Below are 14,799 nucleotides of genomic sequence, written 5' to 3'. Positions count from 1 at the left end.
TCATTTAATCCTCACCTTGCCCTACAAGGTGAATGCTTTTGTTACCCATAGTCCACTTTAAAGATGAGGAAACAGAGGCGGGGGAGGTTGAGCAGTTTGCCGAGGGTTACCCTGGGGTAAGAGGCAGAGCCTGCCGTGGACCTCAGGGTGATTCTAAGAGCCTGAGTTCTCACGTAGTTCACTGAGCTGCTCGCAGACCAAAGCTTGGACATGAGGAGTTCCTTTCTTAGTCTCCACTGATGAGCACCACTGTCTGTGTGAGTCATAAACCCAAGAGTTTTATCCTTGACAATTCCTGTTCCCTTACCTCTAACATCCATCCAGTCCATCGCTGGGTCCTCCTGATACTCCCTGCTTGTTCTCTCCAGCCTCCGTCCACTCCTCTCCTTCTCTGCCCCTACCACCGTCTCCCACCTGCACTCCTGAAGTGGCCTTCAGACCCCTATCCCCTCACCTGCCCCTGCCCAGCTCGAACCTCTTCTCCATTCTGCACCCAGGGTGGTTTTCCCAAACAAAATCTGGACACATCACCCCCCGGCTTAAACCCTTTAGTAGCTTCTCATTGCTCTTGTAAATGAAACAAAACCCTAACATGACCACAAGGCTCCAGTGATCTGGTCCTGCCAACTCCAGTGGCCTCATCTTATCCTGTTCTCTCCTCTGTTTCTCTGTGCCTGTCATGCTGGCCTCATCCTTGAAACATTCTGTCCTCTTGTCCATCTTGGGGTCCCACATGTCCCCTCTATGCTACTCCTACTAAAATGCCTGCTTTGTGTAGGAGGCAGCTGAAGTGTCATTTCTGTAGGTACGCCCTTCTCCAGGTGAGGCCAGGTGCCCCTGTTACCCTCTCTCACAGCATCCTGAACTTCTCAGTGACACTTACTACAATTGTAGTTACTTGTCCATGGTCTTTCTCTTCTGCTTTGCTGTAAACTGTCTTGACCTTATTTAAGGCTGTCCCTTCAACTTCTAGTTCAGTGCCTTTTACATAAACACTCAACAAATGATAAATTGTTGTTGAACGAATAAGTTAGAGAATGAAGCAGTCAGTTGATGAGCCCTGGCTTTTTCATTGCTTCTGTATTTCCTCACCTTTGATGTCTCTGTTACAAAGGCTGACACTGGGGGCTTGAGGTGTGAGCATTCTGGCTGCCTTCACTAGTTCCGTATCAAGACCTGAGTCATAAGAGCCAGGAGAGCAGTCGTATCCTGGGGATGTTCTGTTTTTGAGGTAAACTTGTCCTTGTTCACGTACTCGTTTCCTTTGGGCAGAGCCTGGTTTCTGTTCAGTCGTGCAGAGTTGCGTGGTAGGATTATGTTAATTGGGAAGCCAGGAGCAGAGGGGAGGGGAGCATCTTTGAGGTGAGACTAGAGCAGGTGGGAGAAGACTTCACTTCCTGGCTCTGGCATCTTCCTCAGGTTCAGGGCGCGTTGGACTTGGTCACTTGGCCTGATGGAAAGGGACCTCCCTGTACTTCTTGCCTTCACAGTTAGTACATCTAATATCCCCAAGCACAGGCAGAATGTAGTTGGGAACCTCTTCTTCAGAGCCAAGGGCAGCTGGGTACAGCACGTGCTGGCAGTTTGATTAGTGACTGAGGTTATGTTTCTGACCATGTGTAACTCCTTTGTAATGATGGATCTAACTCCCACAGCCCATTTTCAGACAGACATGGAAACTCTCTGTGTTTGAAGTGTGTCCCATGTTGATTTCCTGGACAAAGCTGGCTCCATGAACTCTTGTGCAGCAGGGAGCTGCTCTCTCATACCCTTGGGGGCTCCCTACACTTGTGAGTGGCCTTGTGTCTGGTGGGGCAAGTGCATGTCCCAGAACCCTCTGTGGCTGGGCAGAAAGTCTGGGAAGGGTATCAGAGATCTTATAGGGTCATCATCCAAGGAACTTTTCCAAGAATGTCTGCTGATTCACAGTAAGACATGCACAAGCCTCTCCTCCTTCTGTTCTTATTGCCGCATCTCCACCTTGCTAACATAGGAGGGATCCTTCCTGGGACAGTGGATGACCCCTTATACGTGCAAGGAAGGAAATCAGGTTTACTTGGGTCACTGTAGCTACAGGCCAAGTTTGCCTGTACTCCCTTGGCACCTGGCTGGCTGGATTCGGGTATGTGAATGTCAGAAGCAGGCCCATATTTAATATACATTTTGGACCTGGATGTTAGCAGTGGGGAGGAGAAATAAATGCTGACAGTTCATCTGAGAGGTTTCGTCCATCGCCATTAGTGATTCTAGAAGCATGTCATTTTCCGGCTTCTAATTGGTTCTCTCCTATTGTCTCTGACTGGTCCTTCATGAGGTCTGCCTTTCATTCTGGATCCAGATGATCAGACCAATGATCTGAACAATCACACTCATTTGTGGATAGGACCTGGGAGCATCATATGGAGAAGTTTGGGCTCAGAGTCAGACAGACCTGGGTGTGAGTCCTGGCTGCAACTCTTCATTCATTTGACACATATTTCTTGAACACCTACTATGTGCCAGGCACTATTTCTGGGGATACAGTAGTGAACAAAATAGACCTAGAATCTGCTCTCATGGAGTTTATGTTCTAGAAAGAGGAGACAGATGATAAACAAGTGTGTAAAAGAAGTAATGCCAGGTAATGGTAAGTGCCATAAAGAACCTCTTACCAGGTGTGGAAATCTGGGAAAGTTACTTAACATCTCAGACCTTCATTTTCCACGTCTGTAAAACAGAGATTCTATCCCTACCTTTCCGGGCTGTTTGGATTAAAATGAGGTTAAAGGTGTGGAAGTATCCAGGAGACACATAGTAGGGACTCAGTAAATCTTCCTCTTTTTATACCATCTTCCTACGTGGATTTGGTGAGGTTTTTCCTTGCAGGTTTAAAAGGCAGGCCCCTGCTTATCAGAGCACAAGTGGAAAAACTGGTGTTGCTTCTTGTTTGCAAATCATCCCAGTTGCTTTCCAGTGGGCATTCCCAGTACTACTTCACAGGCTCTTGGCAAGGACACATGTGAAAGCACCTTGAGGCTTCCCGGCGCATAGTGGGTGTGCAAGGATTTTCAGTCAAATGTTGGCTCTGTCAGACTTGGTGCCGCTTTGGAGAGACGGAGCCGCGGCGTCTTTGATGGGCACACATCACATTTCATGCCCAAGCAGGGAAGAACAGTAAATATCTGCACCAAGCCACCTGCTGTTGCAGCTGATTTTTGACTCAATTCCAGTAATCGCGTGCTTCAGAAGAACCAAAACAGGGATTCCCGAGAGTCTGCTTCCACGGAATGAGGGTTTTTTTAAAGTCTTTCTCACATGCCTTGACTGTGTGCCCCTCCCTACACAGAGTGAGAGAAGTGGGAAGGGGGTATAGCTGCAGGGCTTCCGCTGTGTGGAGCAGACACAGCCACCACTGGGCCCGACCGCACTGGGAAAGGGGAATCCAGGTGTGGGAACAAGCCGAGTGGTGCTGGGCTCTTAGTCTGGAAGAGGGGAGAACCTGGCCAGAGTTGCTCCTTGTTTTTGCTCCTGGACGTGGAATGCGTGCTGACTTCTCTGACCTTGGTTTCCGTCTCTTGCTTACAGGCCGTGCACACGGGGATGCGAGCGCTCATCTACAATAGCTCCACGGGGGGCTCTCCAGCCGAGCAGTCGGGCATGAGGACCTACTACTTCAGTGCCGACACCCAAGAGGACATGAATGCGTGGGTCAGGGCCATGAACCAGGCTGCACAGGTGCTGTCTCGATCGTCACTGAAGAGGTCAGTCCCAATGGAGGGTCTCTGTCGGAGCACCTCCTACACTAGGATGGGGACCCAAATAAGAACTCTTGGGTGCCCCACATTCCACCATTCATTCACTCGTGTTAAGTATTGCCCTGTTTTTGAAGTCCTTTTTAACAATGAATTCTTCTGGGAGGAGAATGCATTCATGGCTAACATATGTTGGCTGTCTGAGCTGGAAGGTCCCCAGAAGTTATCCAGTCCACTGTCCACATTAAACAGAGAAACATGAAGGCCTTGAGGGTGAAATGACAGCCAGGGATATGCAGCCTTGGCACCTGGTGTGTGTGTTTCTCAGTTTTTCTTCTCTTGTGCTGGTGGAAGGGACAACCTTGGGGCACCAGATTGGGGAGGACGGAGGGGACAGGCAAGAAAGATCTTGCAGACTGAACAGTGTGACACCATGTTCCCAGGGGCTGACCTATCTTCCAGCTGCCTCTTCCCTCAAGTGGGCAAACCAAGGGTACACTCAGGGATCTTGAGATTCCTGAGTCTGTTGGCTGTGGGAGATTCCCTGAGAGAAAGCAGAGGAGGAATATGAGTGGAGTCGGGCTTGGAGAGGGTAGGGTAGCCCCAGAAAAGTCAGGGTGTGCCTTTAGCCAGTCCTCATCTCACATGGGCCCTGTTCTTCACTGTCTGGGCACCTTGCTCTGCTCAGGAGCCTCTGTGACAGTGGTCTTTTAGTGAGGCCTCAGAACAAAAGGATATCCTCCAGCAACCTAAAGGCAGGAATTTTCAGTGATTGCAGTTGAATTTCAAATGGTGTGTTTTAGCTCGTCAGCCTTTCCCATCTCGTGTGTATGTGATTTTTTGGTATTAGTGGTACTTCCTAGCTTCATGCTTTGTTTTTTGAGGCGAGCTGACTTTTGATATAGATAGTGACCTCCTTTAAGAGGCCAGATTGGGGTCCGGCCCTACCCTCTGGAGCTTCCATACCACTTCAGTCAAGCATTCGTCACGTTGTTTTTTCCCTTCTGTCTACTTTTCAGTTTCCTAGGCTTCAGGCAGGGACTGTCTTGTATCTTCTGCACAACATCCGACACATGGTAAGCTCTCAAATGTCTGTGAAGTGAGCGAGTAAGAGATTGAAGACAGGACAGGAACAAAGACTGTCCTGGCAGTTTCCACATGGGCCCTGAATCAGTAACACTTAACTACAGGTATTCAGTCAAGTTCGGCTCGACCTCCTAGCGTTGTCATCCAGCCTGAATTTTGCTATCGTGTCCAAGATGATGACGTGAAAGGCTGTGCCTTTAGCCTGTGGGCACTCTGTCCATAGTGACTTTGTCATTCCCTTCATCATTCCAGGAGAAGAGCATGGGGTGGGCTTGACATTCCTAGTGCACGTGCTGTGGAAATGCTCACCATTTCCTAGTCCTTGTTTTTTCATTCTTTTAAAAATATGTTTATTTAATTATACAGTAAAGAAATTCTTATTACAAAAAATGCAGAAAGTAAAGACAGAGAGTTCCTTAATCACGTTCCCAGGGTAATCTCTGTTATCAGGCTAATGAGGATTCTTTTAAACTATTTTCTGTTCATTTATATACATATATGCACTTAGTAAACACAGAGGTTTCTTTTGTGCTTTTTTAAACCATGGATAATAACATCTTGAAAATCATTCTATACCAATGTATATGGATTGACTTTATTTTTGCTATATGGTATTTCATAGTGTAGATGTACCATAATGTATTTAAGCATGTGCCAAACCTTGGATAGTTTTTTATTTTCTAATCTTTTACTGTTATAAATCGTCCTGTAATGAAAAACTTTCTACAAGCCTTTGCATATATGAGTCTTTCAGATTGCTGGGTCAAAATACAATGCCTTTTTAGTTTTAATCAATACCACCAAATTGCTCTTTAAAGAAAGCTGTATATTCCATCAGTGAGAGTGCTCATTTCCCCACATCTTTGCCAACTGTTGATGTTATCAATCCTTTTAATTTCTGCTGAGCCACTGTTTAGATAAACAGCATCTGGTTATTTTAATGTGTATGTCCACAATGATGGGGTCTTTTTGTTTACTGGCCACTTGTATTTCCTCTTCAGGGAATTGCCTGTCTCCATCCTCTGCCCGTTTTTCTACTGAGTTGTTTGCCTTTCGTGGTGCTTCCCTTCCTACGTTCTCTGCAATCTGCCAGGTTAAGAATGTAGCTCAGCCTCTTGCAGAGGTTAGTGGTAGGCTCTCCAGTCTTGTGGTTAATGGAATCAGTTTTTCTCCTCTTTTGAAAATCAGGATGCTGTTTGCCAGTCTCCAATATCTGGCATTTTCCCTGTTCTCTTTGATTCCTCAGAGATAACCCGGGAGGTTCCTTGAGCCTGTCTCCAAGTTCCTGTAGGGGCCTGGGGTGCTGATGGTTAGGCCTTTCCCATTGTCTTCCCCATCTTGAACTTTGGGTCTCTTAACCAAGGTTGTTCTCCTTTTCATGGTGAATCATTCTTTTGATGAAGATATGGAATTAAATCCAGAAGTTGGAAAACTGAGCTTTATTTATGCTGTCATCTTCCCCAACCAGAGACACTTGTATTTCACGTTTTTTAAAGCCCTTCCCTCCTTTATTTTAATATTAGAAAAATAGAAACTTTATTTTTGTTTTGCTTTGCATTAAATAAACAACCCTCGGCTCCTTCTAGACTTCACCCTTTTTGCTATCATTCATGTAGGCCCATTCCACTGAGGATTTGTGCTTGATTTTGTGCCCCAGCTTACATTTCTTGTGCATGTTCTTTTATAACTTGAGCTTTGAGAGCTCCCTGTGCTGTTACACTGGTTTCTTTAGATCAGCAATGGCAAGTGGGTTCATTCTTGTGTCCCAACTTTGCTTAATTCATCGTGGCTGAGTAGGCCACTGGGTCAGAGATAACTTCAGAAGGAGATTGGGCTTAACAGGAAAAAGTGCTGCGATTGATAAATGATGTCTGCCTTGAACCATTCAGGATTAATTTGCTAGCCAAGATTTGGATATTTTTTACTTTATCTGTCAGATTTTGGTCTTGGAAGGGCTCCATCCTTTGTTATTGGGCTGCCTTCCCTTGTGGGGTCTCAGGCCATTGTCTCATCCCTAGATTTTCTCTGAACTTTAAAAATTTGTTCTTATTATGCTCTTATAAACTTTTTTTTTAATTAAGGGTTTTTTTTTAAAGATTGGCACCTGAGTTAACAACTGTTGCCAATCTTCTTTTTTGTTTGTTTGTTTCTGTTTTTTCTCCCCAAATCCCCCCAGTACATAGTTGTATATTTTTAGTTGTGGGTCCTTCTAGTTGTGGCATGTGGGAACCGCCTCAGCATGGCCTGATGAGTGGTGCCATGTCCATGCCCAGGATCTGAACCTGCAAAACCCTGGGCCGCCAAAGCAGAGCATGCAAACTTAACCACTAGGCGATGGGCTGGCCCCAAACTCTTAAAATCCCATAATCATGTTTGCCCAAGGTTCCTTCCTTTTTTTAAAAAAAACACAAATTGTTCTACCTTCTGAATCAGAAGAAAGTCAGAATAGCATTTTCTCTTAACTTTCTGAGAGATGAAATTGTCAGCCAAGCAAATCCAGACTTATTAAATGTTCTGTTTTTCCAGAATAAGGTGTTCAGAAGTTTGGTTGGCGGGAATTATTCACCAGGCAGCACTGAGTCTTCTCTCTCCTCCGGTTTGGTGATCTGCATCCGAAACCTCCATCTCTGTTACGTGGGTGGCCCCAATAGTAGCGCTTCGTTCTCTCCCCTCCATGATTCTCGCCCAAATGCTTCTATTCTTTCTTATAGGCAGATGCTTTCGTTATGAATGTGGCATATTAGGACTCCTGATTGCACATAACAGAAAATACAGAGAAATTTACCTTAAAAAGGAGGGGACTTATTGATTCATGCCACTGAAAAGTTCAGGATAGATCTTGCTTTAGAAACAGCTGGAGGGGTCAGCCCAGTGGCCTAGTGGTTAAGTGCTTGCACTCTGCTTCAGTGGCCCAGGGTTTGCCAGTTCAGATCCCAGGTGTGGACCTTTGCACCGCTTATCAAGCCATGCTGTGGCAGGCGTCCCACATATAAAATAGAGGAAGATGGGCACAGATGTTAGCTCAGGGCCAGCCTTCTTCAGCAAAAAGAGGAGGATTGGCGGCAGATGTTAGCTCAGAGCTAATCTTCCAAAAAAAAAAACATAAAGAAACAGCTGGGTTCATGGCTCAGACAGTATCATGACAAGTCGTTTTCTCAGGCTCTGGGTTCTGCCCACCTCTGGGTTGGATTAATTCTTAAACTCCACGTGGAGGTCCCTGGCATATCTAGGATCTGGTGGCAAGGTAGCTACAGTAGCCCCAGACTCATGTCATCCAGATTAAAGTCCAGCAAGAAAGAGCTAGAGTCTTGTCCAGAAGAATGGGATGCATTCTGTTTAGAGAGGTGTATATCACATTTATACCTTAAACCATGTACCGTGGCCAGGGAACGCACTTGCCGATTGGCACAGGCCTGGGATACATGCTTCACTTCTGAGAACCAGACCACAGGGACTGAGTGAGGTCGGGTGGATGTCCAAGTAAATGTTAGGGCCATGGGCAGAGGAAGGAGAATGGACTTGTTGGGATAAAGGAGATGCATACAACCGGTATCCAGGCAGCTGATTCACCCCTCACTTCCTACTCTTTCAGTTTCTTATATCTTAGGTATCTTCTCCCAGAGCTTAGTCTCCACAGTCAGATAGACCTGGGTTCAAATCCCAGCTCCAGCTGTGTCACTTGTGCAAGTTAGGTATGCTTTTTAAACCTCAGTTTTTCTTAGTTCATAGGGTTGTTACAAGTATTAAATAAATTGAATATATAAATTGCTTACCTAGCATGATAAATGAGACATAGTAGATACTCCATATCAGATATGCTAGCTTCCATAGGATTTGACTTAGCAGTATCATTGGCTCTTTCTTCTTTGCACCCTTCCAGTTTCCTCTTTAATCCTCTGGATCACACTGATGATGAGTCTCCCGTGAGCAGATTGCACTCTCTCCCTTGCCAGCAGTGTGAGTTGTGGTTCAAGACCCAGGCTCCCTTCCTTACTGTTCCTCATCTTGCTCTTCACACCCCTCTTCTTCAGCCTCTTCCTCTGTTATTCCTCTGACCAAGGGGCAGAGTGGGGCGGCCTCGTTGTACCTCCTCCCTTTGTCCTCTTGTTTCCTACACAGGCCTCAGGGTCCCTAGAGAGACATTCATTCGAGTGTTCCTGCGCCCCCACCCCACACACCGTAAGGGGCACCGAGCACTGCTGCTGGAGCCTGCTCTCTACCTCCTCCTGTTCTCAATTTCTTCCCCCATTTCCGTGTTCTTCCACTTGCCAGACTTTGGACTCTGGTTTTTGATTTCCTACAGCCTCCTTGAAATCTGTCTTCCCAACTCCTCCCGTTACACTGCTCTCTTTCTCTTGTCGAAGGATACCTTGTCCTCTAACAAGCTAAAGCACGTAAGTGAGGAGGTCAGCTTGCTTCTACAACTCAAAAAACTGACAGGCTACTCAGATAGGAGGGCCCATTGGAAGACAACTTATCTCTTCTCTGTTTCCAAACTTCTCTGGTGTCGCTGTAGTCCTGTCTTAGGACTGAAGGCATTTAGAGTCTAGTCACCTTTGGTGTGAAAGCCAATTTCCTTAGCAGGGCTTTTGAGCACTGCATGGGTCTGGTGCCTGCAGACTTTTGCTCTTTCCCATTCTCTATGCCCCAACCATACTGACCTTTGTGAATTGGCTGCACTTATTCATGCGTTCATCCATTTAGTTTTTCATTCTACAAATGTTTGTTGAGGGCCTGTTGTACATCAGACACTGTTAAAGATGCTGAGAAACACAGCATTGTTCAGAGAGAGAGGCAGAGGCCCATGCATTCTTGGGTGGGAGTGAGGGAGACAGACCATAAACAGGCAAACAAATCAACAAGACAATTTTCTGTCTTGGTTTATGCATGAAGGCAGTAAAATAGAGTGATGTGATAGGGACTAGGGGTTGACGAGTAACCCCCTTTTTTGGGGGGGGTCAGGTAAGGCCTCTGTGGGGAAGATGTGGAGGTGAGGCCTGATTGATACAAGAAAGTCACCTGTGCAAAACCTGGAGGAAGCGTGTTCTAGGCAGAAGGAATGGCTCTCACAAACACCATGAGGCAAGAATGAGCTTGATTGGAAGGCTGGGGAACGTGGCTGAATAAAAGAGAACAGGGGAGAATAGGCTGTGATGAGACCTGGGAGGCAGGCAGAGGTCATCTCATGAGGCGCCAGGATCCCCTGGGCCTTGCTCCTCTGCTCCCCCAGCCCCCACCCTTAGGACACCTTCAGCACATCCTTCAGGTCTGAGCCTAGATGTTATTTCCTCCTTCCTTGGCCCTCGGAGTGTTAGATGCTCCTGCTTGTGGCACACTGTCGTTCCTTATGCATGGAACTTTCACATTAAAGTGTTTGGCCTGCTTTCTCATTGTGACCTCTGCTAGACTGTAAGCTCCTTGAACAAGACAACAGCATCTGGCACATGGTAATCATTCAGTCAATGGGAGAGTGCATGGATGTTTGGCTAGCTGGGCAGGTGGGTGGATGGATGAATTAACAGAACAGCTATAAAACCTCTACCTGTCAGATGTTCAAATAAGGACCAGGGATGCCTGAGGGCCATCTGAGCACTGCTGTGGGATTGGCGTGGGGGAGTCAGTCTGCTCAGAAATGGCCTGTACATTTCCGGCTATCTGCACTCTCTTCAGAGAGCTAAATGTTTGGTCTTCCAGGCCCTGATCACATAGGGGAAAGTGTTGCAGGAACACCTGAGGTTGGACAAGCCTGTTGACCCTGGGCAGAAATAATTTATAGGCATGTTTTCAGCCAGGTGCAGGGCTTTGGAATCAGCTCAGAGGGGGTTCAAGTCCTGCTTATGTCACTGGTCGCATGATCCAAGGCAAGTTGGTTAACCTCTCTGAGCTTCACTTTCATTACCTGTAGTGAAAGAATAATAGTAACTCTAGCCTTGTGGGTTTGTAAAAGGTGACCTATTTAATGTGCTTAGCTCAGGGTTTTGTATTTGGTGAGTGCTTAGTCAGTGCTGGTTCTTGCTGCCATCGTCCCTGTCCTTCAGTAGATATAACTTATTTGTAAATCATCTGATACTCACGTGAGTGCCCTCAACCAACCTGGGCTTGACACCACTGACCTTGCAGGATTGTTGTAGGGATTACAGATGGTCTATGTCAAGTTCTTGGCACGCATTAGGCCCCAGCATATGCTTATAATAACCAGGCATTGTCCACAAAAAATGGATGACCCAGAGCTGTGACTGCCTCAGGGAGATGGAAAGTGAGTGAGCTTGGCGTGTGCTGGAGCTGCAGGCTGCCTCAGACTGAGCTATGATGGTTGAGCATGACTAGCTCAGGTAGGAGGGAGAGGGCAGAGTTCTGCAGGGATGAACAAAGGGAGGAGACCTGGCAGCCACTGAACATCTTTCCTTTCTTCTTTGTCTGGTTTGGCCTTAAATCCTTAAAACTTCACAGGGGTCTTTGCCAGTAGCCACTCCCCTGAGGCAAGAGGCACCTCAGTTTGGCAGGCTGGCATTTCATTTTTTCTTCAGCCTCGCTCTTCTCTGCAGAAGGACAACCTGGGGACTTGGGCAGTGTGCTGTCAGGACTGTCAGGCCCTCTATTGTTCATTTAGAGCAGAGCGTGAAAGGTGGCAGATAGTGTCCCTCCTCCCAGGGGAACCGCCCTATTTAACTCTGGGGAAAAGAAGAACCCGACTCCTGTCTCCATTGCTCTCCAGCCACTTTCTTCCTTTTCTTCCTCAAATGCTAGGAACTAATGCAAGTGGGCACAACTGCCTTAGGGCTCCCAAGGTCCTTAGGGCCTCTTTATCTTCAGCCTTTTGTACAAGTCTATGGACTGCACCCAGGGTGCGTTCTCATTTTCTGGCCCACCATGCTCCTGAGCCTGTGCTCAGTGCTCAGCACTGTGTCAGCACAGGCTGAGCTGGTGTCCCAGGGCAGGACTTCTGCCACGTCACCCAGCTCAGACCAAACTCTCCAAGAAGATCAGTGGCCTGCTGCTTGTTCTTGCTGCTGGTTTGGTTATTTAGGTGTGATGAGTGGGGAGGGATCCTCCAGTGGGACTGCGACAGAAGGGCAGGGTCCACCAACAGGACCAAGGTCTAACCAAGCCCCTACAAGCTGTCATTCCTCTTCCCACCCGAGGCTTTGAATGAGACTTAATGTGTGGGGGGTGTGTGTGTGTAGCGTTTAGAGGGAAATATTATTCCTTATTTCCTGGTGAGATAAAGGGTTTGGAGGCAGAATAAATTAATCATGAGTGCACACCTGCTTGGTGTGATCTGTTAACTTCTGAGATCTTGTGAAGAAAAGGAATGAGAGAGAAGGATCCCCAGTCTGAGATGTGTGCTTTTCCCACTTGCAGGGAAAATGAGAATTTGCTCTAAGCAGACACAGAGCATTGCTGTGAGGAGCTGAAAATGGGAGGCCCAACCCCTGCTGATAATAAGTTTGGCCCCTTGTGTCAGGGATTACTCTTGGGTGCTGTAATAGAACATCCCAACTTAGGATGGCGTAATCAAATGGGTTTTAGTTTTCTCACATAACGGGGATCCAGAGGTCGGGCTGGTATAGTAGCTCCATGATGCTGTCAGGGACCTGGGCTCTTTCTCAGTTTCTACCCAGGTTTCAGCAGGTGGCTTTCATCCTCCTTTTTGTCACCTGCAATCCAGCATAGAGTCTAAATTCCAGGCAGGAAGAAGGGAAAGGTTAGTAAAGACTTTCCTGGAAGACCCACCCAGCAATTTCTGTATTCATCTTATTGGCCAGCTCTATGTCACATCATCACCCTTAACTCCAAGGGAGGTTGGGAAATGTAAGTTTATTGCTGGGTATGCTGCTGCTTTGAAAAAATTGGAGCAAGAAAGGAGGAGAGAATAGATATTGGGAGTCAACGCATTTGTACTTGAGGACATACTGTGTGCCAGACACAGTGTTGGGCTCTTTCTGTGCATTGTCTCCTTTAATCCCCATAACAACCTGAAGACTCAGGGGCTCTTGTCCCCATTTTGCAGATGAGACCAGAGAAGTCAGAGACTTGCCCAAGGTCACCCAGCTTTTATGTGGTGGAGCCAACACTTGAATTCAGGTCCAACTGGCTCTAAATACTACACTGTCTGGGTTTATCATGTTTGAAAAGTGACACATATGGCCAAAATGGTCTCCGAGTGTCAGGAATTTCCTGCATTTCTGAGCAGTTACTAATTCCAGGTGATCACCATGACAGTAATGACCTGCTCAGAAAAGGCTTGTGTCATCTTAGCTAAACATCCACGCCCTGCACAGCTGACTTCTCTGAATGTCAACAGTCGTTGACAGCCAAGGGGTCCTTCATTCTTTCCCACCATTGTGCTAAATCGAGCATTGCAGATCTATTTGTGACAAGTCTCCTGATTTGAGAAGTCATTTGTTAAATTGTTGGTAATTCAAGGAGACAGGGAGAAAGCTAGAATATGTTTTGGCCTTAAGTCCTTGGGTCCTGGAGTCGAGGAAGCCCTTTTCCCTTCATTTCTAATGTCATACGTGTGGGTGGCATATTTGCTTCACTATCTGGCTTCTATGACAAGGTGCTGTTTATCTCTGGGTGGGACTAAAAGGGAGGTGCAGTTATTTAGGTCTCACAGGTGGAGGAACCAGGTTATAAAGCTTCGGTGACTTGGCCAGGGTATGACCCAGAGGGCAGGCAGAGCTTGAATCTTCTAGGCAGCAGCCTTAGCACATCCCCCATGGGTGGTTTCCTGAATTTGAGAAACAGTGAAGAAGATAAAGCCAGCTGAGGCAACTTGAAGGCTACCGATTGGGTTTATACTGACGTGGTTATGGAGGATTAAAGGAAAAAAGGAAAGACAGAGTTAAAACCTATAATGTGTACATTGTGGAAGAGAATTGTCCCTTTATAAACTTACAGTAAGAATTGCTTTTTCTTAAAGTAAACACCCCTGAATATTTTCCATATGTTCCTGCTACTGGAGCTCATAGATCCACTGAATATTAGGAATGGAAGGGCCCTCAGACATCACCAACTGAATATGTCATTATATAAGGATATAGTAGAACTCCTTCCACTGTAAGTGATGGAGACCAAACTGAAACTAGCTTAAGTGAGAAAGAGAATTTATTGGTTCACAATGAAGATGTCCAGGGGTATATCTGGTTTAGGTATGGCTAAATCTAGGAGCTCAGGCCAAGTCTTTAGGATTCTGTTTCTCTCCATCTGCTTTCCCTGGTGTTGGCTTCATTCTCAAATAGCTACTTCCCACAGAGTTGCAGCAGCTCAAGACCAGCTCCAACCAAAGTCCCAGAGCCAACTCCGCTTGGACGCATGACACTCATGTGTCAGCCCCTGAACCAATCACGAGACTTTGGAGCCTCAGCTGGACAGGGACTAGTAGAGTCAGCAGCACCCAAACCATGTGGACTGAGAGGGAAGAAGGGTGATCCCCAAATGGAAATTGAAACACTGTTACTAGAAGGGATGGCAGGTGTCGGGGGAAAGATGTCCTCTAGGGATGGATAAAAGGAGGTCCAAAGAAGCTTTTGTTCAAAAGCTTTGGGTTTTCGTGGAAAAGGCACAAGTGCATGGACAGTGAGATTGTTTTTCTCAGTTCTCCATGCCTGAGTTAAGGCCAAAGCAGCAGACCCTGTGTTAGGGGTTGTAGTTTCACTTTATATTGAGATTCTAACCAGCTCCCAGACTGGGTTGATTCTGCCCTGAATCTGTGCTGATTATTGGTAGCTGAGGTTCTGAGGTTGTTGCGAGGACACCTGGGCGCTGGTGCTGAGCTGTAAATACTGCAGTATTTCCATTGTATGCTCTCATGTTGAAGTAGAGAACCCTCTGGCGTGGCCAGATCAAGGAGTGTTGGAGCAAGGCCAGGACTTTTTACCAAGGAGTACAAGAAGACTGGCTGCCCTATCCAGCGGTCCCTGGTCATTTTTTCAGTCCAGCTGGGCTAGAGTCTGTTCCTCTGCTTCTCTAACCTAAT

General features: G+C 46.7%; 1 protein-coding gene across 39 annotated transcripts in view; it reads left to right on the top strand.

Annotated features, from left to right (window-relative positions):
• PLEKHA7 (pleckstrin homology domain containing A7) overlaps positions 1–14,799 on the top strand; it is a 198,920-nt gene that overhangs the window by 138,644 nt on the left and 45,477 nt on the right. For all 39 annotated transcript variants that reach the window (XM_070491238.1, XM_070491246.1, XM_070491243.1 and 36 more), the window contains one exon: positions 3,565–3,740. In XM_070491238.1, the coding sequence (XP_070347339.1) occupies positions 3,565–3,740 (176 nt within the window). The remainder of the gene's footprint in view (positions 1–3,564; positions 3,741–14,799) is intronic.

This window comes from Equus asinus, chromosome 20 (genome assembly GCF_041296235.1).
Source record: "Equus asinus isolate D_3611 breed Donkey chromosome 20, EquAss-T2T_v2, whole genome shotgun sequence".
NCBI lineage: Eukaryota > Metazoa > Chordata > Mammalia > Perissodactyla > Equidae > Equus > Equus asinus.
The sequence above is the reverse complement of the archived record's forward strand: the minus strand, read 5'-3'. Positions and strand labels throughout refer to the sequence as shown.